Here is a 27,248-nt window from a genome sequence, read left to right as displayed (position 1 = left end):
ATCGAACAAGCAGATGAATTACCCATGGCTAATTTTAATAGGTGTAGGCAGTAAATTGCATATTATTAATGTGGTAAGGAGATTGCAGAAACTGAAGTAGGTTTTATGCTGACAGGCAGCAGTGTGAGGAGATGCTCTGACTCCAGCTCTGGTCCTGATGATGGACCAACTGCACTCAAGCTTCTGCTACTGACCTTTAAAACGTCACTTAGGATGAAGAGGGGACAGATTTTTAAGGCAGGCTGGGTCGGATGATGTAAAATACATCTGTTTTTATTATTTTAATGTGCAGTCATGCCTCAATGCTCCTCTGTGGGTTGAATCTGAAATCTAAAATTCCCGGTTTGTGTGGTAGAAAAATCCTTTCACACCCCGGAAGCAGCGAGATTTACAGGGGGTATTGGTCCGAAGCTGTTAAGTCAAGGTAAACACACACAACCGAGTAGTTAGAGGAAGTTAAAAACAAGTTTTCCTTACAAATTAAAGCAACATAAAATATCTAAAAGCGCCAGAAATAAAGTCGTCAAAAGAGGAGGTTTTACTTTGAAAGGTAGAACCGGAAGTGTGTTTTTTGCTGTAGGAAGAGCAGCAGTCAAACGTGTGGTGTCACTGTCGGAAAACACAGGGATACAAACAAGACTACAGCCCGTAACAACTGAGCCAAATCCGGGAGAAGGGCGGTCTAAGCGACGCCGGTGCACGCTGCTCGGTCCCCGGCCGCCCGGCGACATGGACGTCCGACACGGGCTGTAGGCTCCTGCGGCGGGACTGAAGGTGAGCCGCCTGGCCCCCCTGTTCCTCCACACGCCGCTCGCTATTCATTCATTTCTCCTGCAGCTGGAGCAGGTGTGTGCCAACAAGCCGAGGAGGGACACATTTCTTCTGCTGTGCGGGCGAATGATGTGACATTGTCGTCTGTCGTTGCCGTCTGGTAAAACAAACTTTAAAGGACACCGTGACATGCAACTATAGCACAGGGTTTCGGCCATGGTCTTAGCAGCTACACTGAAATATTTATACTCAAGCTGGTGCAGATAGAGACAGTGTGTGTGTGAGTGAGTGTGTGTGTGTGTATGGGCCTTGTGTGTAAACAGTGCTGTGCTGTGTGATGGTAGCTGATGGATGATGGCACTCCTCTGGTCCAAGACAGGGACAGACCACCTCCAACCAGCTGTAAGAGCACCCATAGACCCCTTTCACCCAAATGCACAGTGTGGGCTGCACTGCACTGACAGAGCCGGAGGATGCAAACCCCTGTGGGTGATCATGCAAATGAATACAACAGCTTTTTTCATAAATACTACCTAGATTTTCCTGTCATGGCTTTGCAGAGGAGGTGATCCGACTTTGTGGTCCCTTTTCAGCCTGTTTTTGTAATGGGCTGCATTGTTGTGTCTGGTACCTTTTTGTTTTAAGGCTTTTCTCTACAGGTGGAAATGCATTAGTAACACCTTTCAGTGAAATGCAGTTTGAAACGGCACCACAGTCAAACTACTTGGTCTGAGCAGGTTTTAGATATTAATATTTGAGAGTTTCAGAGTTTAAATGCACCATAAACACACATTTTTTTAAGGGTCGCTTCGTTTCAAAGTGGAAAAATGAAATTGTTTAATGCTCTCTGGAAGGGAATGTATATGTTGGTTTAATTGTTTCTAGACTACCTCTATCGTTTGGCTGATATTGATATGTTTGATATAAACTAACATCAACAGATAATCCTGGATTCATACATCAGGCTGAGTGTTGAACAATTTCAGGGGAAAAATCAGACCACAATTATCACTTTTCCCAGAATGCATTATGTAATCACCTTTTGTTTCCTTATGAAAATCAGTTTAGTTTCCCTTTAATTAGCCATTATACCACTCAGTACCAGCTAGTAGTTGCAGGGGTTGTGTTTATTGAATAGCTTGTTTTGAACCTTCTGTTTGGATGAAACTCGAGGACACATGAAGCTTCGAAAAATATGTTTTTACATGCCTCCAAAATCTATATTTAGATGTAGCCTTAAATGTGCCGCACTGAGTATCCTATAAATTTTCCTCCAAACTTGCCCAGCAGCGTCCACAAAAACCTTGTTTTTCAGGCTTCTTTGTGGCCGCTCTCCTTTCAGCTGCCGGGGGCGCGTCACCGTACAGCGTGGATGTAAAGGGGTGTTCAGTATTGGCTCCTCTGTTCAAATGTCAGCGTGACAACTTAATTAATGTAGCCCAGAGGTGAGAAGCTGAGATCCTTCTATTCTCAAAGCTACGTGTCCACGGTGGAAGTTTCAAAGTTCTTGTTAAAAGTTCTCATTCCTGCAAGCAATCTGTGAGAAGTTTGTAAAGAAAAAAAACATGAGTAAAGTTTTTTTGCAGGTCACAGTGAGCCTAGACTGAGTTTGGGATGTACTAAGGATGTGATAAAACAGTGAAAGGTCAGAGAGGAGAGGCAGCGTGTGAGCGCACTGAGGTGTTGACAGCATAAATGATGAAGGTGTGTGTATGATGGGCTCTGTCTCTAAACAGCCAGTCTGAACGAGCACTATCAAACTGACCTGGGTGGCCCTGTAATCCCATACAGACCAAAATAACCACTGGATTGCAGCCCAGCAGCAAATATGTTATTGCTGTTGTGGGGCTACTGGAAACGGCTACGTGTCACGTTTTAACATCCCAGCCTGTCATTATGTTCAGGTGGCATGTTTTTCAGTGTGTGTCTTGCAGGAATGCCGTGAATCAGTGTATGCAGACGGCGTGTCAGTCCGTTCTGGCTTATTTACAGGTGGATTAGCCTGGCATTATTTGAAGCAGTCAGCAGGCAAACAGCCCGGTGGCTGCTAATATTCAGCAGTAGTCTCATGTTGTGGCCTGCGGTCAAAGGAGTGGTGATTTTGCCAGCAAATACTTGGTTCCTCTGTTTTAGATTATCATATGCTCTCAGTCCCTTTTCTTTTGGAAAATCACTACTGAATCGCTTGTCATGATATAAATTCAGATGAATAGTTTCACTCATTCATCAGCTAAAAATGTCACACACTTGCTTGCTCCAGATTCTTGAATGTGATGTTTTTCTGATTTGGTTACTAACATTTAAAATTGGATTTCTATCATTTTGACTGTTGGTTGGACAAAAAACATCAGCTTGAGCTCCCACTTATACAGACTTTTTTTGACAGTTGATGGACTAAATGATTAACCAAAAAAAAAAAGATGATGAAAATAACTTGTTGCAGCCAAGGATTATTGACATCAGCAGCAAAACAGCAGCCATGTACTGCGTGAGTGGTAAAACTCTCGGCCAAAAAAACTCCCACATTTTTGAATGTAAGCCAAATGAGAGCCTACAGTGAGCCTCCTCTCCTAGGTCATGCCTGGATTTTGTGCCAGCAGACTTCCCGCCCGGGGCCTGGCATCAGGAAGTGGGGTGCCTGCTTAATCAGGCAGAGGTAAACACACCCTGTGAGGAAAAAGGAGGGAACATTCCTCAGATGGAGTGGGGAGTACATGTTGGTGCTCAGCCAGCAAGAAAACAAGGTTACACACATGAAGTGGGTCCACAGATACGGACACAACTGTCTAAAAACTAAGAGGAAGAAAATTCATAAGTGAGGTCAGTGTGAGGTGACTGAACAGGAGCAAAAGAAAGTGTGAGAGATTAATTGCTTTTACTGTTCTCTGAGCCTGAAAAGTAAAGAAGTAAAGATTCCCTCCAAGCCATTTCAAAGGAGAAAGTCCTCAGCATCATCAAAAGAGTTGTTTTGCTTGACTTGAAGTGTCTCATCTCACCACAGTGACTCTCTGAAGCAGACGTATTAAACAGTGGTGGTGTGACATGCTGATCCCAGTTCAGCACTGACGCCGATGACATCTGTTAGCTACTGATAACTGCCTGGAATTTCACACGGATGAAGCGAAGTGTGTTTGCACATGTCTTTGTGTGTGTACACACCGGTATGTGTGCGTGCGCGTTGTTTACAGAAGGTGGGGCGAGCTCAGTTCCACGCCAGTACAGTATCCACGGATCCTGTGTTTGTGTTAGGAGGTGCAGGTGGTGGCGAAGAAAATGTGGGACAGGGAAGTGCTGATCAAGTAGAGGGAGGAGAGGAGATTCTGCAGTAAGGACACTGCAGTAAATACAGGCACACATGTGACAGAGGTAGGTGGTGGAGGAGAGGATCTGTGCCGTCCCGTGGTGCCAAGCTGTGTCACATTGTCCTTCAGATATTTACCTGTCATGTTTCCTTTATTGTCTTTAGTCTTTTCCTTCTCTCTAACACTCCCATGCCATTTCTATCATGCACTGTCCTCTGCCTAAAACTCCCCTTTCTATTCCCAAATCTTCAGAGGATGGGCCCAGTGTCCCGGTGCCTGAGGAGATGTCTCTGGGCCGGCTCCTGCGGCGCGCCTCCTCCAAGGCCTCCGACCTCCTGACCTTTAACCCCGGGGCGGGGGGCGCATCGTTGCGCTCGGGCCTGGACGGCGAGATCATCTTCTCCAAAAATAATGTTTGTGTGCACCCCGCGGAGCCCCTGCCTGGCCTGGCAGAGCACCACCCAGGTTAGACTGGACACATATATTTCTTTGTGGTGTGAACGGAGATGCAGAGTCAAGGGTTTAATCCAGCTTTCCTTTCAGCCGAGTTGTTAGTGAGACAAGATGTAAGGTGAGGAATCATTGGATGTACAGTACTTATAGAAGTGCAGTGAGAATGGCACTATCCCTCACCAGCTTCCCATTCCCATTACATTTTTTTGTCATATTTATACAGAATATATATACAATTATGCAGAAGTCAAGCTTTCTAAAAGCTGTCTAAAACAGGAGTCTAAAACACGTGGCATATTTACAGCTGTGGGCCAGATGTCAGCATCATTCAGGCTTTTATACGACTCTCACGTCTGCTACTGTCTGACTCTAAACACACTTTTACTAAGACTGCAACACAGAGTGAAATTATATCACCTCAGTCTACTTGCCTTATTATCATGTGTTTGGTCGTGTGTGTGTGTGTGTGTGTGTGTAATTGTCTGCCTGTCCGCGGCTAATCTCTCAAACTGCTGGACCGATCAGCCTAATATTTTTTGTGCACATTTATGCCTGTATGCTGAGTGAGATCTTGTTTTGCGGTGATTCGCTGTGTTTGAAGAACATATTTTATTGACTGTTTTATTCCGTTGCTGACTCACTCACTCCTCACTCACTCCTCTTAACCAACCAGTAGTGACATCACAGTGCAAAAGGCATTTCTGGAAACTGGCTAGGCTGAAAGCAAGTCCTAACTACCTAGTCTGTATCCGACATCCATAGGAATGTTTGGTTTCATTTTAAACCGGAGGATCTGCACATCAGTTCCATACCTAATATGTTATGATTCACTAAAGTTGCACTTAATACGACATGAATAAATCCCCGTTTCTGTTATCTTCACCGCCATCTTACATTTGTGAAAACAGTTTTACAACAAGTGAAAGACACCTTGTGTATATAGCTTTAGTCTACAATCACGCCAGGGGGACCAAAGGTTGTAATAAAAAGATAATATATCCTGTAAAGCTTAGAGTGGTCAGAGGTGCACTTTTGAATGCAATGTAATTCTGGCCAAGTGGTCCCCCAGTATGAACACAAACTAAGCATTTCTAAACGTTTCCACCTCTTATCTCCTGTGATTCTCAATTTCCGTCTGTGTGTGAGTGTGTTGTAAGGCCGTTACAGTAGTCCCCTCTCAGGTTTCCCTCTGTGTCATCATCTCCTTGTGTCTTAATCTGCTCTCAAGTTTCATGTTTGTCTTTCAGTTGCTGCCGCCTGCTACTTAATAAAACTTGTCATTTCCTCTTGTCCTACCTGATTTTTCTCATTGTGATCCTTCCCAACTTTTAACTGTGGTTTATGTCGCCCCCTGCAGGCTACCTGTGTGTGCACACAGAGAAGGATGAGAGCCTGGGCACTACTCTGATTCTCACCTGGGTGCCCAACTCCCGCATCCAGAGGCAGGATGAGGAGGCGTTGCGCTACATCACGCCGGAGAGCTCCCCTGTACGCAGGAACGCACGCCGCCGAGGCCGACGGTAGGAATGTCATTTTTTAAAATGTGTATCCTCAAGGCCTTGGATGCACGGAAACAAAGAGTTGTTAGTACAAAAGTAGCAATGAGTGGTTTCCCACGACGTCCTTGTCATAAAACATTAAGTCTCTCTCTGATTTACATTGTTTTAAATGTGTCTTGAGATTAAACTGAGATTAAAACCATTATGAATAAAGTGTACAGCCCTGTGTCAGAATTATACAGAACACTGATGGTGTTTCAAACCAACCATCCCCTCCAGACCGCAGTCCCGTCACCCAGCAGCCCAGGAGGAAGACGAGGATGACGAGAGGAACATTACCAGCAGCACCTCAGCAGACAGCCACAGCCTGGTGGTGGAGGCGGGAGCGGATCCCTCCTCGCACCAGCAGCAGCTGCCCTCTGCGGGGGAGGAGGGCGACGAGGGCTCCTGTGAGCTGTCGGACGAAGTGAGCCGGGACAGCACCATGGGTTCGGACTCGGACACGTTCTCCTCCCCCTTCTGCTTGTCCCCCGTCAGCGAGGCCCTCTGTGAGAGCAGCGGCTCTGTCTTCCTGGACGGTGAAAGCAGGTCAGTGAGTGGGTTTAAACAGGCTTCGTTCATGATTGGTATTATTTTCTATATAGCGTATAGAGTTGTATTTTTTCCTTGATCCAAAAAAATAACCTTAAAAAAAACTGTTTTTGTTGCTCTTAAAAGGTATATAACCTTCATATGTCCGTCTGTTTGCTGCTTAATTCAATATATGGCATTTTTAAACTAGTTATCATTGGTGCTGTTAAGCAAACCTCCTGCAGTCAGTGTTTGCAAGAGTTTTGTGTGTTTCCTCTTTTCCAGGGCTTTTTTCACATTATAATTCCTATAACAATATCTCATAATTTTGCAGCGTTTGTGAGTGTTGTACCAGCTATTCAGCCAACAGCTATTTGGTTTCCCTCTTCCTCATGAAGGTGCTTTATGTTGCCGCGGACATTCATACCACTTTAGCCTTGGTGGAGCTCCAAGCGCTTGCTGTCAGCCGTTCAGTCCTGTACTTTGTGATGGCATCTTCTCGCTGCGTGCATTATGTGTATTTACTATCCCGGTGATCTTTGGCCCTTTGTGCTCTAATGGTGCTCGCTGCTGAATGTGTTACTGCCACATTGATGCAGGGAGGAGAAATCTTAAGAGCAGAACCTCTTCTGTACAATATAACTAGGTAGTTCCATATCATTTAATGTTCTCTAAAAGAAATAAAACCAGTAAAAATATGCTGATTGCTGTACTTAATTGTGATGGTGGACAATTGGCAGCACAGCATTAAAAGAATTGTCAACTTGAAAGTGACTGAATTACTTTTGAAAAAGCATTTATGCAAATTAATTACATTCTGATATCAAAAAGGCCTGAAAAGAAAAGCCTTATTTGGATGTTTTTATACATCATGTGAAAGTAAATGATAATAGTCAATAATAAGTAAAATACCTTTTCCCAAGCATAATTAAAAACCTGATCAAGTGATGCAGTGGCTTCTTCTTATTTTCCATACAGAAGAAACTAGGTTGGATTAGATCAGACATTCCAAAGTGTCCTTATAATTTTAGCTGTAAACTCCCTTTATGTTGCTTAAAGAATATAAGAAGTGTGTGTCTGTGTACGCAGTTTGGCATAGTTTGACTTCTGAGGCGTATTTACAGACCAAATGAGACCAAACAAATCAAAGGAAGAACTATGAATGTGTGTATGCTGTAAAGCAAAGCAAGGCTTTGTATGTTTGTTTATGTGTGTGTGTGTGTGTATGTATCTCATTTTATCTTATTATCCCCTTTACTTTGAAGAGCGGGATTTACTACATTTCTGCGACTGTCTTACTGAAGTACTGCAAAGACACATTTCTCAGTGAAGATGCTTCTGATGCTTGATTTCTAAGTGGAATTTTCCATTCTGTCGCATGACGATATGATCCAGGCACCTGCCCTCCTTCAGGACAGGACATTCGATTGCTTTTATGCTTTAAGACAGAAAATATCAGCAGTTTCCATCTGTTGGAACTTTGAATGAGAAGCTGTAATTGTAGCACAGTACTAATTGTAATTGTAGACAAGTGACTGCATTTATTATTATAAATGACTTTTATTTTTCAGTTACTCTAACCTACCACAAGGTGGAGCCAAAAAGAAAAGAATTGATTGCTTGAGGGATAGTTTACACTCTGAGGCCACATGGTGGCTTACTGCACTACAACTGAATGTCCCCTGGGAGTGAAAGCAGGTAGATGACCTCAGTAGAAGGCATGAAACATTAGCGAGTTCAAGACGGGTACACTCGCTTAAAGCAGCTCTCCATCTAAATGTTTTAGAATGTCACAGATGGCCCAAATTAGTCCCCAAATCCCACAAACCCAAAACCTCAGTGCTTCCAGAGGCTGTTGTCTAATCAAGCAGGCCATCTGGACAGCGATTGTGTTGCTGTCCGGACCTCTCGGCCGTTTGACTTTATGATTCCCTCCGTGGTCGTTTCCTCACGCAGCTATTTGGCCTGACATGTTGCCCAGAATGTGCGAGCCTGTGTCAGTTTGTGTCGGGGAGAGTGAGAGAGTGAGTCAGTGTGTGTTTAAGCCTTTCTAACCACTCTCAGACCCCAGCTTGCTGTAAGTGCAGTCAGTGTGTGACTTGGCAGCGCTCTCTGCTTCACAGCTTCTAACCTTTACTCTGTCCTTCTCTTCCTGCGCTCCTCTGTGCTTCGCTCGCCGTTAGGGTCCCTCTTTAGCAATCTGGCTCTCGGATCTGTCCCCTCCTTAGCCTGTTTTTCACTTTATCTGGGTTGCTATCTGTCCATTCCTTCCACTCTTTATGCTACATCGTTCCCTCTTGCTCATTCTCTCTGTTTTTCCCAATATTGTTTCTTTCGGTGTTGCCCACCTCTCAAATATCTTGCCCCCCTCCCCTTCCCTTACTAAAGTCTGTGTGAAGCCCTTTGATTCCCAGTGCTCCCGGGGTTGTTGTGCTGGGCTGAATGTCAGCTCTCCGGATTAGAGGACTGAAGAGAGCGGAGCAGCAGCCAAAACCCTGGAACCCACTCAATCTCTCTTTCTCTCTCTCTTGCTTTAATTGACACTGTTAAGGGGCCAGGAACTGGAAACATGTCACTTGGAATCACTCAAAGAGAAAGAACCGCGTATGGGAGAGCGAGAGCGGATGAAAAGGGGGGAGAAAGAGGAGAGTGGTGGGAGAGAGTGAAAAAGAGAAATCCACAGCAATCTCTGTCAAGCTTCTTAACGAGTTTCTTTAAAGTTTAACTGTAGTTCATGAAACCACTTACTGTCGGTGTGCTCTGCCTTCTTTGGAGCTCTAATGGCAGAATTTTAACATGTAATTACATCCCAGATAAGTGGCTTCTAATGTTTTTCTGACGCCTTTTAAGCAAACTAATTTTGTGCTTTCAACCATTTAACACTGGTTACATACTGTGCTTTTTTCCCTTGCTGTGTTTAAATAATTTCACGTCCCATAGGAAGTTAAAACAAACCTTTAAAAATGAGTTTATGTAGCAGAAATACGGTTGTTCACCGCTTTCCATTCTGGTTGGACGTTTTCCCGTTTCATTGTTTCACAACATTAACCCAGAGCAGATTTAATGTGGCCTTTTTGACACTGATCAACAGAAACATACCCTTTCATTTCAAAGTGAAAACAGATCTCTACAAAGTGATCTAAATGCATTACAAATATAAAATACATGTTTGTCTAAGGATTCGCCCCCATTTAATAGGACACATTAACATCACTTGTGCAGCCAACAGCTTTTGGAGGACAGATCTTTAGTTTAATGGGGATCTTATGTTTGAGTTTTGATTGATTGTAGTTATCTGGAATGAATGTTGTCAAAGGATTAAACTTGAAAAGGGGGTTATGCTTTTTATAGGCACTGTAATAATCTCCGGACCCCACACATTTATCTTGCCATCCCTCTCTGGAGGAGGAGGCCCAGTGTGTCCTGGAAAACATCTGGAAAAGAATACATCTGACTTTAGAGCAGCAGATGATTAATAAATGAAAAAAAATAAAAAAAAGTCCAAACTGTGCTGACCATTTTCCAGTGTGTGTGCCTGCAGAGCCCACAGCACCTCCTTCACCCGTGCCCTCCCTCGTCTCTCTGCTCCCACCGGGGATTAGCTGAAGGGCCTGGCTGTCCCTGGAGGCCTGTAGCGCAGGGTGACCAGGCAGGACCCTCCTCCAGGGTAAAGCCTCATGTACGTGGAGAGAGGTGTTATGAAGGGCCTCAGGGCAGTTTGATCTCACCCCGGCCTGGTGGGACACGCAGGTTGCAGCAGCCTGACTCCATCAAAACATCTTGTTTACATAATGCGCTCTCTGTACGGTCTGCGGCCGGGCTACTGCCTACAGTACATGAACAAATCAGGCTGTTGACACTGACAGACATTTTTAATCGTCCGTTGAGTTTCCTCTTGGGTGCAGCACAGCACATGATCCGTGCCATAATGTCAAGAATCGTGCGCCGTCTCACCACGCTTTTCATGGTTTTTGCACTTTTATTTCTATGCAGAAAAACACGGAAAAACTGTTGGGTTTTTTTTTGCACGCAAGTAATTGAAGCATGCAAAAAGACTGTAGGAAACGTCTGCTGTGAATGGGCTCATAGGCCTTGTTAACACCCCGAACTTGACAGTCATTGGAGTTGAAAAAGCGAGTACAGTAGTCCTTTTTTTTAAAGAGAGCTCCTCCATTTTTCAGATTGCTTAACTCCCTCACCAGACCTCTCTGTGCCTCTCTCCCTATATTCCACAGTCTGGTTTGTGGCGTGATACATGAGACAGAGAGCAGTAAATCACCAGATAGCAGAGGAAACTGTGCAGCTTGGATTGATCAACCTTGTTATTTTCCCATCTGCTAACGGGGAAATGATTAGCCAGACATGATTGATTCAGGGTGTAATAGATTAGACTTGGCCTGCCTCCCTCGTCTTTTTAAAGTACCAACATGCCGCTTGTTTTCACCTGCGCAATTTTTGTAAATAGAAAATAGTTTTCTGGGTGTCATTTTAAAATGCAAAAGGATTCACACACACTTTCAAGCCAGAGGGAGAAACAGTTCCCGTTCCATTCTTTTTATATCAGAGATATAATAAACAAAAATTAAATTAAATAGTAGTAGTAAATTAAATGGGTTTTGGTTTTAATTTTCTAAATAGATAATAAGTGTGTGTGATAGTAAGCAGGAGGCAAACAACTTCATTTAAATGGCGACTTCTCAAATGTCACAGGGTTTAACGCATTTCTGTGTTGGTCTGTTTCTCAGCATTAGCATGTCTTGAGACGTGTTTGAGAGTGCATTATGGTCATTAGCTATGGTCCATTCAGCTGTGTGTGTGTGTGTGTGTGTGTGTGTGTGTGTGTGTGTGTGTGTGTGTGTGTGTGTGTGTGTGTGTGTGTGTGTGTGTGTGTGTGTGTGTGTGTGTGTGTGTGTGTGTGTGTGTGGAGAGGAAGACACTGAACATGTCAACCGGCAATTCTTATAATTACAAAAACCTGTGTGTGTTTGCTGCGGTGCAGGTGGTGTATTTGTCCTTTTCACATACATAGTTTTGTCTGTTTTCTGTGTTGTCGCATCAGTGTGTGTGTGTGTGTGTGTGTGCTTCTCCATAGATATATGTGTAGTGTGTGTCCTCCTGCAGCAGAGGAACCCTCGGCTCAGGTTTCAGTGCCGGGAACAACATGCTGGCCATGGGGGAATGACAGGGGAAATTGGACGGCAGACAGTGTGATTTGTGTGTGTACAGCTTTCCTTGTGTGTGTGTGTGTGTGTGTGTCTGTCCTCCGAAGCCTCCATGCATTCCTCCCATTCTCAGCCTTTTGGCGGAACCGTATTGAGACACAAAACAACAGGGCAGAACTGAGCTCAGGATTAGTCTATATGTCTGTACAGTTATCACTGGGCTAAACACCGCTGGCCCCCGTCTACATGATATTTATTATTCATGTTCCACACAGAAGACTGGCTCTTCATCCTAATGAGGGACATGAGAGAGTCATTTGACTTCACTGAAAAACTCCCTTTAGCACCACCAAGCTCCATAAATTAATTTCTGCAATCTCAGGTTATACAAACTCCTTTGCTTTTTTTTTTTTTTTGATGTTTCTTTTTTTTTTTCCCTTTTGTTGCCAGGGAGCTTTGCGAGGAGTCCATGACCCACTCCGTAAGCTCCGCCTCTAGCCTGGACAGCCACGCCCCCTCGGAGAGCAGCGGCCAGTCGCAGGGTGTGCGATGGGAGGAGCAGCAGAAGGTGCTGGCTCTGGAGCAGTTGTGCGGCGTGTTCAGGGTGGATCTGGGTCACATGAGGTCGCTGAGACTCTTCTTCAGGTCAGCTGGGAGGTCATGACAGGTCACCTTGTCCTGCTACTGTTCAGTGTCTCGCGCTGTGTCGTAGGTTGCAGGACGGTGGTGGATTTGATTGAGGAATTAAAGTCAAGATTAAAAAAAGTGGTTAATTAATGCTGCCTTTGATGACTTCTTTATTTGACACATTCCTTTTAAAAACTTTTTTTATCATAGTTGGGTTTTATAAATCTTAATTCCTTGTTTTTATCTCTTTCTATCGTGCTGTTGCAGTGATGAGGCGTGCACCAGTGGCCAGCTGGTCATAGCCAGCAGAGAGAGTCAGTATAAGATCCTCCACTTCCATCATGCCGGCCTGGACAAGCTGGCTGAGGTCTTCCAACAGTGGAAGTGCTGCAGAGAAACTCAGCTTAAAGACCAGGTCGGGTTACAATCTGAAATCTGAATTTGGCGTCGAGTTTTATTGAGAAATGCAGGAATTTTTCAGCTCTTGTTTCCCAATCTTCTCTTCAAATTCTGGTTCTGCCCCCACATTTTGCTCCATTTTTTTAACATCTCTTTTTCCGTCAGGTGTCGGTGGAGAAATCCTGCATGCAGTTTTCCATCCAGAGGCCCACCCTGCCTTCGGCTGAGACCCACCCAGAGGAGAAGCTTTATCGGCGGCTGGATGTCACCACCTGGCTGCGTCACCTCAACCACAACGGGCAGGTGGAGGAGGAGTATAAGCTACGAAAGGTGTGTCTGTGGGTGCGTGTGCAAGGGCTCACAGATGTTTTTACAATCCTGTGGGAACATTTAGAAAAAGAAGTCGCATCAGCCTCACCTGCTGCTTTCCATACAGTCAATTTTCGCGCATTTTTCCTCTGAATCAGAGTCATTTCGAAAGTCATCCGCACAGCATAACTTTCAGTTCTGATCAGCACCTCCGCGCTGTAAGTAATGAGAGGGTTGGTCTTGGCCAATGTCCCCCTGCGAGTCATTTGAGAAGTTTGGCTTTGACTCAGCTGAAGGTTTACCGTGTTACTGAAATGACTCAGCGGCCGTTAGACTGTGACCAAGACATTTTCTCAGTAAACACACAAATGTGGAAACAGAAGAACACTGTTGAGCTGGACATGCAGATTTTTCAGTGTTTGTTTTTTGAGGAGTTTCAGTTGAGCAGCAGTTTGTAACACTCATGAAATACGACATCTGCTGCAGTTTGGTAAGATGATGGCTGCATGTGGGCAGCGGCACCTAAAGTGTTTGTCTGCACATGTTGTTTGAGTACATTTCATTATGTTCTCACAGTTATCCATTAGAAGTAACGCCTCGCTGCATGCCCCCTGTTTGCCCCCTTGGCTCACTGTGTTTGTTCACCTCCCACTCTCCGCCAGGCCATCTTCTTCGGTGGTATCGACCCATCCATCCGTGGCGAGGTGTGGCCCTTCCTGCTGCACTACTACAGCTATGACTCCACTTCTCAGGAGAGGGAGGCCTGGAGGCTGCAAAAACGCACCCACTACCATGACATCCAGCAGAGGAGGTGGGGAATAGGGAGGAAGACATGTTAAAGAAAAAGTCTGTGTGTGTGTGTGTGTGTGTGTGTGTGTGTGTGCCCATGCATGTCTTAGAACAGTTGTGACAACAAATGTTGTTTTTAAACCATCATAGTGAGGACATCCCTGTATTTCCCTCAAAAATGGCCAGACAAGTTGTTCTCACTGCTTCAAAGGGACATGTATGAGTGAAAAGGTCCCATATTCTGCTCATTTTCAGGCTTGCACTAGTATTTGGAGGTCCTACTAGAATAGGTTTACACCATTTAATGTTCAAAAAACACATTATTTTTCTCGCACCAGACATGGCTGCTGCAGCTGTTGTTTGCCTCTGTCTGCACGCTGTGGTTTAGAAGAACAGGTTCGAATTAGGTAAAGGTTAGGGTAAGAGTTGGGGTTAGGCATTTAGTTGTGATGGTTGAGGTTAGGGTAAGGGGCTAGGGAATGCTTTAGGTCAATGAATGTCCTCATAACTATAGACAGATAAGTGTGTGTTTATATAGAAATATGGAGATGCTGGTAACAAATGTGCCACAAGCTGAAAGTTATTTTTCGGTTCATTTTCGGACAAAGACAAAGCACCGTTCTCGGCACCATAACACAGCAGATAAACTGCCACGCGGCTGCAGCATCGGCTGCCAAGTGCTCAATCAGTCGAACATAAAACCATATGCGCGTATGTTGTTGCTTCTCGTCGCAGACGCTGAGCAATCAATAGGCACAATCAGGGAAGTGTGAAAGGGAGGTGCCGTTTGTGAAATAAAAGGTCTCCGGAGAAAAAAACATGTCAGCACTTATCTGATAATCCTCTCTCATCACACCAATACACACACATAAGCACATCCCTGAGTGTAGCGCTGCTTTGTCTATAATGACTATGGTAATTGGGCAGGTTTCGTATGTATGGTCTATTAACATTCTGAGTACATCAGAAGGTCTTATTGAAGTCGGGTAATTAGAGCCCTTGTTCTGACTCTGGTGTGGATTCCAATAAAGACCATTTGACCAGAGCAACCTTCAGGGCCACTAGTTGATCATTAGGAGCAAGGATACATGTTCTGTCCCTCATCTCCTCATCATGTGACGTTCCCTTAGCTGGGATAACTAAGCAGCTGCAAACCTTTGACCAACCAAAGACTGGATTACACCAGATGCTTGGCAACAAGTGAACAGAATAAGTGAAAATGACATTGACAGGGAAGGACATTTAGGATATTGGCAATGTGGGTAAAAAAATCAATTCACACTGTGGAAACAAAACATACATATATACAAAGCTTCATCTGAAAGACCAGAGTGGGTTGGTTCACTTAGTTTTCCGGAACGTCCCTGGTTTGTTTAAAGTCACATTTTTATCAGTGCTACAGTTTGAATTTATCAATTGTCAGCATGCTGCTTGCTTAAAATAAGAAAACGTCCTCTCTGGTTGGCTTGAAGAGGAAGTGCTTATGTTAAATTTTTAGACCCACAGTGACTAAAATTCAAAGGAGCTCGATTTGTGGTTTAGATTTGTGGAAGAGAAGAAGAAGTTCACTTCTCTCGTATCTATCTGCTTGTATCTTTGTTCAGAAATGCACCTTCTCTCAGAATATTCTGTTAATTGTTTTGTTTGCAGTTTTGTTATGAGTCTAAAAAATCTAAACACCTTCAGTTTCTAATTACACTAAACGGGCAAAAAAAGCAAATTCTCAGATTGGAGAAGCTGGAGTCAGAGGACATTTGGGTTTTTTTGCTTGAAAAATGCCTTGCCTTAAAGGAGTCACTGATTATTAAGAGAACTGCTGATTAATTGTCTGATCTTCAACTAATGGCTTTACTGTTTCAGGTTTAGTCCACCAGACTATGCATCTTCTCATTTTATTATTGAGCTGAAAAGTAATACAACTGATTCCTAACTCAGCCTGGAATCAAGTAGAAACATCTATTAGGGAGGGATGAGCCATTTGAATGATTTGGTGCTTGTTATTGAGTTTTATGTGTTAATCTTATTGTATCATTGTTTGTACTTTGTGCCATTTTGTTGGTATTTTAGATTTGTATATTTTAAAGGCCGATCTGGGATCAAACACTACAAACTAGCTTCGTCTATAAATGCTGTGGTATGTGGCATTGCTCCGTGCTATATACTTGTCCTTGTGAAAATAAATGTGAAATGAAATGAATAGAAAATAGAAAAAAAGCATGTCAGCTCATATCTGAGAATAGAATAGAATAGACACTATTCTATAGGGCAGTGGTGGGGTCTAAAATGAAGATGTTTTTGCTTAACAATAGCAGCCTCAGAAATATTAAGCGATGAAAACATGTGGTGAACTCCTGAGCAGCATCCTCCAGAGACAGGAAGGGGGGGGGGGGGGGCAATGACACAAACATACAGTACTGAAACTAAACAGTTGCGTGGCGTTGCATCAGGTGTGCGCTCATTATTCCTGGTGGGACCACATGGAAAACAAACACTGTTAATTAAATCCCCTCTGCTTGTTAGGACTTGAGTACATTAGTGCCATAAACAGAATGCATTGCTAATACCGTCCCTAACATTTAGAGGGATAGACGGGGGGGGTTTATGGTTGTGGTATTATCCTCAGTGGAGTACTTATTGGTGAAATGCCCCTTCAGTCCACTGTCGCCAACCATTAGTGTTTTACACCAGAGTTACATTTGGGGTAAAGATTATTTGATAAGGCTTTATTTTTCATCCTAATTAGCTTAATTTCCTCAGAGATTGTGCAGTAAAAACTTTCTTAAACTGTCTTTTTGATCTATCGTAACTTTGGAAAGTAGTCTTGATTTAAATAAACAAACAAACAAAAAAAAACCAACAGCAATAGGATTCTTTTTTTACGTGTATCTAAAATTTCCTCTTCTGCCCGTCGTTTGCGTGTGTTTTTCAGACTGTCCATGAGCCCAGAGGAGCACAGCGAGTTCTGGAGAAAGGTCCAGTTCACGGTGGACAAAGACGTGGTGCGAACAGACCGCAGCAATCACTTCTTCAGAGGCGAGAATAACCCCAATGTGGAGATCATGAGGTCAGAACATTTAGTTTTCCTCCTTCCTCTATGTTTTCTTTTTCCGCTTCTGATCTCTATCTGTGTCTCTTCTGTCACCTTCTCTCAACCGGTCCTATTCATTCCCATTCCTCAGCCCAACGCACAGCGTACCTTTTTCATTTCATATTTTGAACCCTGGGGGAGTCACAAATGAGTTTCATGCTTTATTGACTCTGACTAAGCCGTCTGAGCACTTTTGATGCATACTCAGAGCTAATGGCTTTTCTAAACGAGGAGCAAGAGGATTTAAATAGCATATTAGTTTAGTGACTCTCATTGAGGCTCCTGGTATTTGTCTAGGTATTATGTCGTGCTGCGTCTGGGGTGGGGTGATACCAGCACTGCACATGTCCAGATGCTTCCTCAGTTATCTCACATCTATTGTACTCATATGACACAGATAACTTTCTCAGGATTATTCAGTCTAAGCGTGTAATTTGAACTAAATATATTGACATCTTCTTAGCATTTTTATCTTTAGTTTTCTAACTGCAAAGTCTGCTTCCCCAAAACACTCATCCTCTTTTTTTTCCTAATGGCATCAATTTTTAATGTTAATGTTGCACTAATTACAATAAGAAACGTCCTCATGGTTTCGCCTTTCTTTACATAATCCTTACTAATGCATGAGGACTGCCTGGGAAGTTTGCTTCAATGTGGTATCCATATACAAAAAAAAAAAAAAAGGTAAAACAAGAAAGATCATTAATTAGCTCCCTGGCTACCAGAGGAGTTGGCATAGCAACCGCTTAAGCAGGGCTTGTCATGTTTTTCTGGGCATTACCAGCAATGCTGAAACACATGTTGGATCATTCAGTGTTTGGGTGGGACCATACATTTCAGCGGTTTGGCTGCGCTGCGGGGTCGTGAACATTTCTGTGTTAGAGACTCCAAACAAAAAAAAAAAAAAGAAAACGCTAAAAACTGAAATGTTTATGAGTCTCTGTTTGCTAATTTGTATTAGATTTTCAGTTTTCTGCTGAGATGTTACAGCAGCACTAAGATGTCCGTGGCTGTTCTTGCCCCAGGCGGATTCTGCTCAACTATGCAGTTTTTAATCCAGACATGGGCTACTGCCAGGGCATGTCTGACCTGGTGGCCCCTCTGCTCACTGAGATCCAGGATGAAAGCGACACCTTCTGGTGCTTTGTCGGCCTCATGGAGAACACCATCTTCATTAGCTCGCCACGTGATGAAGACATGGAGAGGCAGCTGGTAGGATGTTTCTGTGTGTCTTTGGCTTCGTTTGTATTATAGATGTAGAAAAAAAGCTGGAATTAAGGTTGGATGGTCGGTCCGACATTCACATCAACTTGGCTTTTCGCTCCACCTTCATGCGAGGCTGTTCAGAACAGCTACAAACACTTCATCAGACCTAAACGTCTTTGCAAACCAACGCAGAGAGGGGTGTTATGGGTAACTGTAAGTCATAAAGGCTCATAGAGGATCCGGCGAATGCACTTTTCACAACTCAACAATACTAATTCAAGCTTAAAAAATACTAAGATATCACTAGAAAAGGTTTTATTGTGTTTGTAAGACAGCGTGTGCCCCGTCTGCAGATGTACCTGCGGGAGCTGCTGCGTCTCATGCTGCCCCGCTTCCATCAGCACCTGACCAGGCTCGGGGAGGACGGCCTGCAGCTGCTCTTCTGCCACCGCTGGATCCTGCTCTGCTTCAAACGAGAGTTCCCCGACACCGAGGCTCTGCGCATGTGGGAGGCCTGCTGGGCACACTACCAGGTCAGGGCAAAGTCTAAACACCTCCTTTGCATACACAAGTTAGTAAGAAGGAATCTGAATAAATGAGAGCAAAGACGCAGTATTCTGTTTCACTACAGCAGCAGATTTTTGAAGATTTCTCAGCGGGTTTGCGGAAATGTACAGTTAACATTGTTTGCAGTAAAAGAGCCCGTGTTATTCCTTTGAGGCCTGTCACCACAGACTACTGTAATCCCCCTAAATGCCTTTAAAATGTCATATTAGTTCTTAGTTTTGAGGGGGTAATTCAGCCGGGATTAGTGATTCTTTCATTAAAAATTCAAGATGTCTTAAAATGCCACCTCTTGATTTGGCTCTCTTTAAATTGATAGATTTACTTCCTAAAAGCTTAACAGCATTGCAAATATATATATGTACTAACAGTAATTAGCCTTACGTAAGTACTAGTTCAGAGAATGACCTTTATTTTCAAAAAATAAAAAACTGGGGAAAGTCCAGCCTCTGACAACAGTGTCTGGAGGATGGAAGCTGAAGCAGATGAACTGTAGTCTGTAGTTTTATCAGTTCCAAATTTTAGTCCGCACGATCGGCTTTCCGACCTTAAGTCGATGAATTGTGCAGCATGTTTTTCCCCACCACCCCCCCGTGTTGTATCAGGCTCCTGTAAACTTGTATCTGTGCCGTGCTCGCTGCCACGACACAGAGCTTAACACCTCTTGTCGCTGAGGCAGAGTCAAATATCGTTCTTTCTGGCTCATGCCATCTGTTCAGGCTCTCCTTAAGAGGTTCTGATCTTCAGCTACAGGTGCTGATGGAGGAGATAGCAGAGCGAAACCTTGGTTTAGAAAGTTGAATGCCACATGCCAGATGGATCAGAAACATGCGTATATGATTGATATCTGATTTTTCTGTGAAACGGGAGGCAACAAGATTGTTTGTTCTTAACTGCTCTTGTTATCTGAAATGTAATCTGACTATCCAACATTTGGATGTAATACACAACACTGACAAAATACACAGTACAAGTCTTACTCGTCAAGTTTTTCATAATTAGCTTTTTTTCTCGAAAATAGAATTTTGTGCATTTCTATTCCTTGCCTTTCCGAGTCCTCCACTAACAGAAAGTGAATAATCCCTCTCTCTTCGTAGACGGACTACTTCCACCTGTTCCTCTGTGTGGCCATCATTGTTCTCTATGGGGAGGACGTGACAGAACAGCAGCTCGCCACCGACCAAATGTTGCTCCACTTCAGCAACCTCTCCATGCACATGAATGGAGAACTGGTGCTACGCAAGGTATGCAGCATTAAACGCTCTCAGAATATCTAAATAGTCTGTGGTTTATGATCATGCTTTCAATTCCTGCACACACGACTGCATTATATTTAATTCAAAGTGGTGTTGTGTTTGCCCTGCCCAATGCGGCAGCAAAGCAGCTCTAATATACTGTAACCTGCCCGCAGAGGCCTTGAGATGCTAAATGGGATGCTGCCATGCCATGCAGAGGATTTATGATCTGCATCCCTGCTACTGAGGCTGTGCTCATGTTTATGGATGCTGTGTTAGTACTGCTGCAACCACAGGCAGTCAGTTCATGTTAGCATGCAGCTGGCGTAACTCCTTTTGTTGTTGCCTGAGATTTTGCATGCAATGTTCTAAGAGCAGACACGCCTGGTTTTTAGCTTTAGGTAACCCACCGCAGTGCCGACCTTGACACTGTGTTGTTATGTTTTAGCTGGGAGTCAAGGGTAGGGATTTATTTTACTGTATTTGCTGTGTGCAGCTGACTGTTTTGCATTCACCGACTGCTTCTTCTCAATCCAAAGCACCTTCCACTCTTTGCATGTTTTAGTTCATCTCTGCCACTTTCCGTCCCGCTCTTCCAGGCCCGCAGCCTTCTCTACCAGTTCCGCCTCCTACCCAGAATCCCTTGCAGCCTACACGACCTTTGTAAACTGTGTGGCCCGGGGATGTGGGACAGCCGCTACATCCCCACTGTGGAGTGTTCTGGTGAACACCCAGACTCCCAGAGCTGCCCCTATGGAGGCACCTCCACCCCCCAGCCATCCTCACCCTCCCCGTCATCCACACCCGCGCCCTCACCAAACCCCACACCTCCATTGGAGGGCAAGAGAGGCTCCAAAACCCGGGATATTTTCACCTTCCGGAAACAGTCCTGAGGTGGCGGCTTCGAGGAGCTTTGCTGGTCTCGGCTCATGTTAGTGCAGCAAAGGTTGGGATCCATCTGCTGGATTCCTGAACTAGTTTGCTGCCCTCTGACTCCTCTCTCCAGACCTCCTGCTTCTAGTTATCTCTCTGAGGATTTTTGTCACTTTCATGTGGTGCAATGTGGAACACTGCCTTACCAGAATGTTATTTGCAACGCTCAGTATCGCATGAATCTGCGATGAGGACCGTTTGCTGCTGGACGGGCCGGAAGTCAAGAGGCTGCTCTCCTCTTGGAGCAGAATGGACAATCACCAGGCGCTTTTTTTGGTCTGGAGCTACTTCAGGTTCAAGTCTGCTGCTGGCTTGGCACACTTCCATGGGCTTTGTGGGCTGGGGTCACATCAGGGTCTGAGGCTACCGGCCTGAATTTGTGCAGACTCTGCCCGAGGGTCAAATGAATAGTGGAGATCGATTCACAGGATTTGACCTTGAACTTAAATTTTTTTTTCCTGTGTTCTCACAACGGAATATTTGTGTGAATATCAAATCATATGTGCATATCTCAAGCCGGAGCAGGACATTTTTAACATGATATCAGAACCCTCAGTGTTAACAAAGAAGGGTTAACCAACAAATAGGATTATAACAAATTACCGGTACCGTTTGCGTTTATATCAAAAATTACAAATATTTAGCAATATTATAACCTTGCATGAGCGATTCTCGATATATAGAGGGCACAACATGTTTGTTGGAAAACACTTGAGCCCATAACAAAGGTAAGAATGTGTTTACATGACAAACACCCACATCATGATAGGGCTCCGCATATTTCCTCATCTGATTGCGGTAAGGAACATTCTCATGATTTCTCTGTGTTAAAACAGTGTTTAGTCACAGGCAGGAGGAAGCCAAGCACATTTCCCTCTGATAAAGTCAGACGCAGGCAATCATCTTTACCTGCCGAGCAATAGGAGTTAGAACATTGGCACATTGACCATCAAGAGGTCTGAGTTTCCTGTCTGAGGTGACATGACAGCGCTGTCCAAACTGAGGGCGTCTGTTTGTCTTCTGTGTTGAAACATTTGTTGACAGGATTGTGAAAAATCATCAGCACAGTGTTTTGTTTTGTTTACCTCCAGCATTCTCTCCACTTTCACCTCACGATGAATGAGAACGCACTATCAACACTAAGAATCAGTCCACATGATTGTATCTGGCTTTTCTTGGGGGGGGGGGGTCCTCACACTCATCGACAGTGTCAAACTCTTCTGTGCGTGTGTGTGTGTGCGTGTATAAACTGGAGTGACCTCTAAACATCTGGTAATGAGTTAGAGGACAGCCCCCCCCCCTCCCTCCACCCAAACACTAGTCTCTTTAATTGTAGCAGTCATCGCAGGGGGAACCTGGGAGAGAAAAGAGGAAAGAAAAGCAGGAAAGTTGGGAGAGAGAAAAAAAACAAGAGAAATGGAGAAGAAAGGGATGATTTGGAGCTCATTCAGGGAGATATAGTGATCTGAATCTTGCCTCTGTGATTTGCAAGTCCCAGATGTAAAGATGGTCTCCACTCTGAGGCTTTTCCCTCAGTGCTTTCGAGTGACACTCCTGGGGGTTGAAAACGTCTTCAAATTGCTGCTAAAATGTAACATTAAGACCTTCAATCACCCTCCCTGCCTCCCTCCCTCCCTCCCCCCCCTCCACACTCTGTCTCTCTTGTGGTCTCCCGCTCTCGCACTCAGCGAGCAGTCTCTGCAAATGACATTCATAACTGCTCCTTTTCCCTATTAGTCATCATTCGCAGCTGCTTGCTGGCAGCCCGCAGAGTTTTGACGATTGGGTGACTGCGTCGAGATGAGCAGAGTCCGAAATTGCAGGATGGGAAAGTGATCGTGCTTGTGTGTGTGTGTGTGTGCGTGTGTGTGTGTGGGATTAAAATCCTCATTGAAGCCACATTGTCTGCACAGGCACCGTAAGTCACAAGCCTAATTAACGACTACTCCTATTTAAAGGGGTTATGACCAGTCATCACTGAATGTAAAATGTTGCTGTTAAGCTCTATGGTATGCTGATGTATTACTGTACACATCACAAAAAAAAGAGCCTGTTCTTGGTAATGATATAAATTTAAAAAAAAAACAGGCATACTTTTAAGAAACATCTGCAGAAATTGTTTTACTAAAAACCAAAATGTACCAAGGAAACAATTTATAAATGCCTTTCTGACAATAAATGACTTGTGATTGTGATCTGACACCAAGTAAAAACAATGCTGGGATTTACAATACAACCACCAATACTTTTCATCATTAAACATTGCTCAAGTAACAGCATAAAGTCTGTGTATTGTTTTTAGCCATCATTTTGCCCTTGGTAAAACATTGGTAGACATTTTTCTCCTATTTTGACTTTTTAATGTCCGTACTATATTTCTCCAGTCACCAAGGTTTTTTTAAATTATAAGTTTACTGTGTGCATCCATAAAAAAAACGCCCAAAGTGAGAGATTCCATGTTGGTAAAATGTCCAATAATAGACGAGGAAGTTGTACTATAATCCCACTATATGAAGCAGCTGCATATAAAAAAACTTCAATCAATCAATTCAAGTGTGGAATTTCCCTTTAAATTACGTGTCTATCAATAATTCTCCTTATTACATTTCATAACCAGTTTTACTAATTGTGTGGAAATATTTTACTTGGTTTTCCTGCATCAATCACCAAGGGAGCTCATGGCTGGAGAGCAGAGAACCACTGCTGTTAGCACCAAGCTAACTGGTTTAGCTTCACTCACTGCAGATGGAGGGAGAATGTAACTAGATTGATCAAAAAAAAAAGAAAAGAAAAAACTTTTCAACTTGTTTGTCTTTCCTTGACGCAGTACAATAAAAAAAGATTCCATGCAAAAGCCCATCAGATACAAAAATATAATTTGAATTGTTTATTTTTTCCACCGTTTCCTGAATCTTTCACAAATTCTCCCCTGCAGAGAGAGCATCTCGATTCATTGCAAAAACTGCTCTGATGCTGATCAAATATTTTTTTTTAAATGTCGTACTTTCATCTGTGGCATTTTCACCTCATACCTCAGTTTGAGGAAATAAACCAGTCTCACCTGTAAAGTGAATATTTTGCTGGCCCTCTTCCTAAATGCTGTGCTCTCAGCAACTTAAGAAATGTGTGAAAAAATCCACCACACCTGACCAGCTTTGGCACTGCCGATCCAAAGCACTCCCCTAAGCACATAGCATGTGATAAGACGTTGTTTTGTAGTGTATCTTCTTTAACTAGCTCTAAAAGATGGAGGTGTGAATTCTGCCTCAGGGGGGGATTTCCATTCCAGCTTTCTGACAAACAATATAAGGCCTCCCAGGAGAAAAGGCAGCAAAGCAGGCAGCCCAGAATTTAACCCTAAACAGTCTAGCACGGTCTTATCAGCCTCTGCTGTTTGTTTGTGGCTGTTTGACAGCGTGTGATGGCTCAGGCATTTGACAGCGATCAACTGACTGTCACGAACAGCTGTGGAGATAGCATCAGACACCGTCGTCAGGTGGCTGGCTCCTTGAAAGGGAACGGAAGGCTCGGGGAACGGCTCTGGCAGCACAAGTATTCTGGTTTCGGTGCTTCCAGGAAAACACAATTAGGAACATTTTCTCTGGAAGAAAAGCACATTATGACCGAACAACCAGGAGAGTTTTTAAATCCGCAGTGACGTCTGAAATTCCCTCTCACTTCCTTCTTGTCTCTGTTTTAACCTCTCACTACATTAACCTTGTTGATTAATGCAGGACATGTCTGGGATGAGTATTATGGGTTTCAATAGTAAAATGACTTGCAAATTACCCAGTGCTGTACCCCAAGATCGCCCAGGGACCTAATCCATTGTAAGCAATTCTCTACTGTACGTGTGATTATTCTGCTATCCAGAGACCCCGCTTGGCTCTGATGTGGGGGCCTGCCTGCAATTACAACCCATTAGCCCCTGATTGATAGCTTCTCTGAGGGCTAATGCATTGCTTATAGCAGAAAACGAGATAAAGGGAAAATGACAATAAATACATAAATGAATAAAACGCCACTTCTCATTACTCAAATCTTGTTCCCTGTGCGTCATTTGAGTGACTAATGCAGTTTTTATCCACAGAAAAAAAAACTAAATTACTGTATATGTGGATGATGGAGCAACGCACGGATCCAATGAGCACCATAAAAACTATATGACCCTCTTGAAGTGAACGTGTTCGTTGGAAGGACTTTGCTTATTTCTACACAGCGTTAGATTAGAGGACTTTTAGTACATCATTATTCCTGATAAGATCTGTGGTGTAACAGTAAGACAAAAGTGTGTGTGTGGAGTGAGATGTGCCCAGCCTGATGTCCCTGGTGTTTTACTACATCTTACTGCCAACTACTGCAGCCTGCGGTATCACAAGCATCGCTATCAGTAACCTACGCAAAGCACTTGAGCTGTGTGGTGGTTCTTTATGTCGGAGTTGTAGTCAAAAACTCTCCAACACTCCGTCTCTGCTTTATCAGTCTTCACACGTGCATCACACACTAAAGCCTTCCCGTGTGCACACGTTACCGCGTCCAAGAAACCACCTCGACCCGCTACCACCCACCGATAGCTCCCCTTGTTGAATTACAGCCCTCCTCTCCCCTCCTCCTCAATTCTCTCGTTTCCCCCTGCCTCCGACTGAGTGGCAGTTTAGGGCCTGGCCACTCTCCTGTCGTGAGGCCTGCATTGAATGCTGGGTTATTGCCCCCTAATTATCAATTACAGGGCTGCTTCCACACCTGGAGCAGGCCAGCCTGGGAATGAGCTTAGCCCATTAGGATGGACCTCCGGCTGGGCTGTTTATGGAGGGGGCTGGGCTCTACCTTCTGGAGGTGTTAATGGGCCTTCCAGGGGTACAGTCAGCAGGCTGATCCATCAGTGTCTCATAGAAGAACGAGCTTCATGCTGCTCTGCTGTTGGGATTTTAATGCTTATTTCTACTATAGATATGTCATTATTTGTCATTATCATATTGTTGGAACAGGTTGCAATGAAAGAGCAACGATGCTCTGATATTTTGCTTTATCCGTATATCCATTAGAGATACATTAAAGGGGCACTCCACCAATTTGCACATTAAAGCCACGGGGAGCACTGCATGTTGCCTGGTTGAAATTGTACAATGTTTTCTGTTGAAGTGTGAGAAAATTACTGAAGTGATATTACTTGATTTTCCTGGCTCAGGCTTATTGAGTTGAATCATGGACTGAAGTGTAGATTATCAAGTGTTTATGGAGCTTTACTAATATTAGAGACTACAAGATTCAAAATGTGTTGTATTGCCATTTAGTGACCCAACATGAAATAAAAACAAAACAGGACAATCAAATAATCACACTGAAGACACAAATAAGTTGCAAAAAACATAAAATAACCGTACTCACAGTAAAAATTGCAAAAATGCATTAAAAATGGCTGAATGAATTAATGATAAAACAAATATTCCCATTGGGAAATTATCAGCAGCAGGAACACAGGATGTTGTGCATCACTGTGCTCAAACCATTACAGTAAGGATGAGAATAATAAGCATAACCAATAACCTGTTGTGTTTTAGAAGTGATATGTGCTGTCTTTTTGTAATATCTTCTATTTTTGAGAAAAGGAGGAAATTAAAAAAGAAACACAACCCATACAGACAGAAAAAAATCCCCCTCTTGCAAGTCCACCAGCTTCATAGAGGCGCAGTACTATTTTGCTGGAGTTACTCTTTTAACTGTATCTATTGAGAACTCAAGAAATGTGGGGTTGCCACCTATTTAGCTCAGAAAGACTTATTTCAACAAGCATGAGAACCATGTTCCTCCACAGCCACAGATTTGTAACAGCTTTAATACAATATATGACAACATCTTCAGATGCAGCGTTGAAACAAATGGGTTTGCTTGTGTAAATTTGCCTGTTGTGGTATCTTTAAACAAATTAAGCGATGAGGTGTGACAGATGACATGGAAAGATCACTGCTGTCATGTCGTCTTCTGTATCCTCCGCTCCCTCCTCTTTCTGTTCGTGTAAGAAGACACAAAGATAGATGTCTCTTCACCCTTGAATGCAAATAGATTGACTTGGCCTCTTATCATCACAATAGTTGCTCTTTCGAGCCTGTCTCGTCTGCGCTCTATTCAACTGTTGGTGGCGTTTAGGTGAAGGAGTCAGCTTATGGCAGCCGCGCTCTATATCATACAGAAGATTGAAATGAAAATGAGGCGTTTCTCAAAATAGCTGCAGGCGAACTGAGGGGAAGCTGGTAGTGGGAGGATTGAGGGTGACGGGGGTGAAGATATATGTTATGACTTTCTGTGTATTTTAGAGCTCACGGGTTGTTTTGAGTCTTTGC

At 43.7% G+C, this 27,248-nt stretch overlaps 1 protein-coding gene across 1 annotated transcript; it reads left to right on the top strand.

The window, feature by feature from the left end:
* Nucleotides 1-675: 675 nt before the first annotated feature.
* tbc1d16 (TBC1 domain family, member 16) lies at nt 676-22,980 on the top strand. Its single transcript, XM_070847774.1, has 13 exons — nt 676-774; nt 4,326-4,538; nt 5,884-6,046; nt 6,305-6,613; nt 12,208-12,402; nt 12,652-12,799; nt 12,949-13,113; nt 13,755-13,903; nt 16,811-16,945; nt 17,995-18,181; nt 18,529-18,708; nt 19,837-19,983; nt 20,574-22,980. The coding sequence occupies exons 2-13, from the start codon at nt 4,358-4,360 to the stop codon at nt 20,865-20,867; spliced, it is 2,253 nt and encodes a 750-aa protein (XP_070703875.1). The 5' UTR covers nt 676-774; nt 4,326-4,357; the 3' UTR covers nt 20,868-22,980.
* The last annotated feature ends 4,268 nt before the right edge of the window (nt 22,981-27,248 follow it).

The sequence above is a fragment of the Pempheris klunzingeri genome, chromosome 17 (genome assembly GCF_042242105.1).
Source record: "Pempheris klunzingeri isolate RE-2024b chromosome 17, fPemKlu1.hap1, whole genome shotgun sequence".
Classification (NCBI taxonomy): Eukaryota; Metazoa; Chordata; class Actinopteri; order Acropomatiformes; family Pempheridae; genus Pempheris; species Pempheris klunzingeri.
The sequence above is the reverse complement of the archived record's forward strand: the minus strand, read 5'-3'. Positions and strand labels throughout refer to the sequence as shown.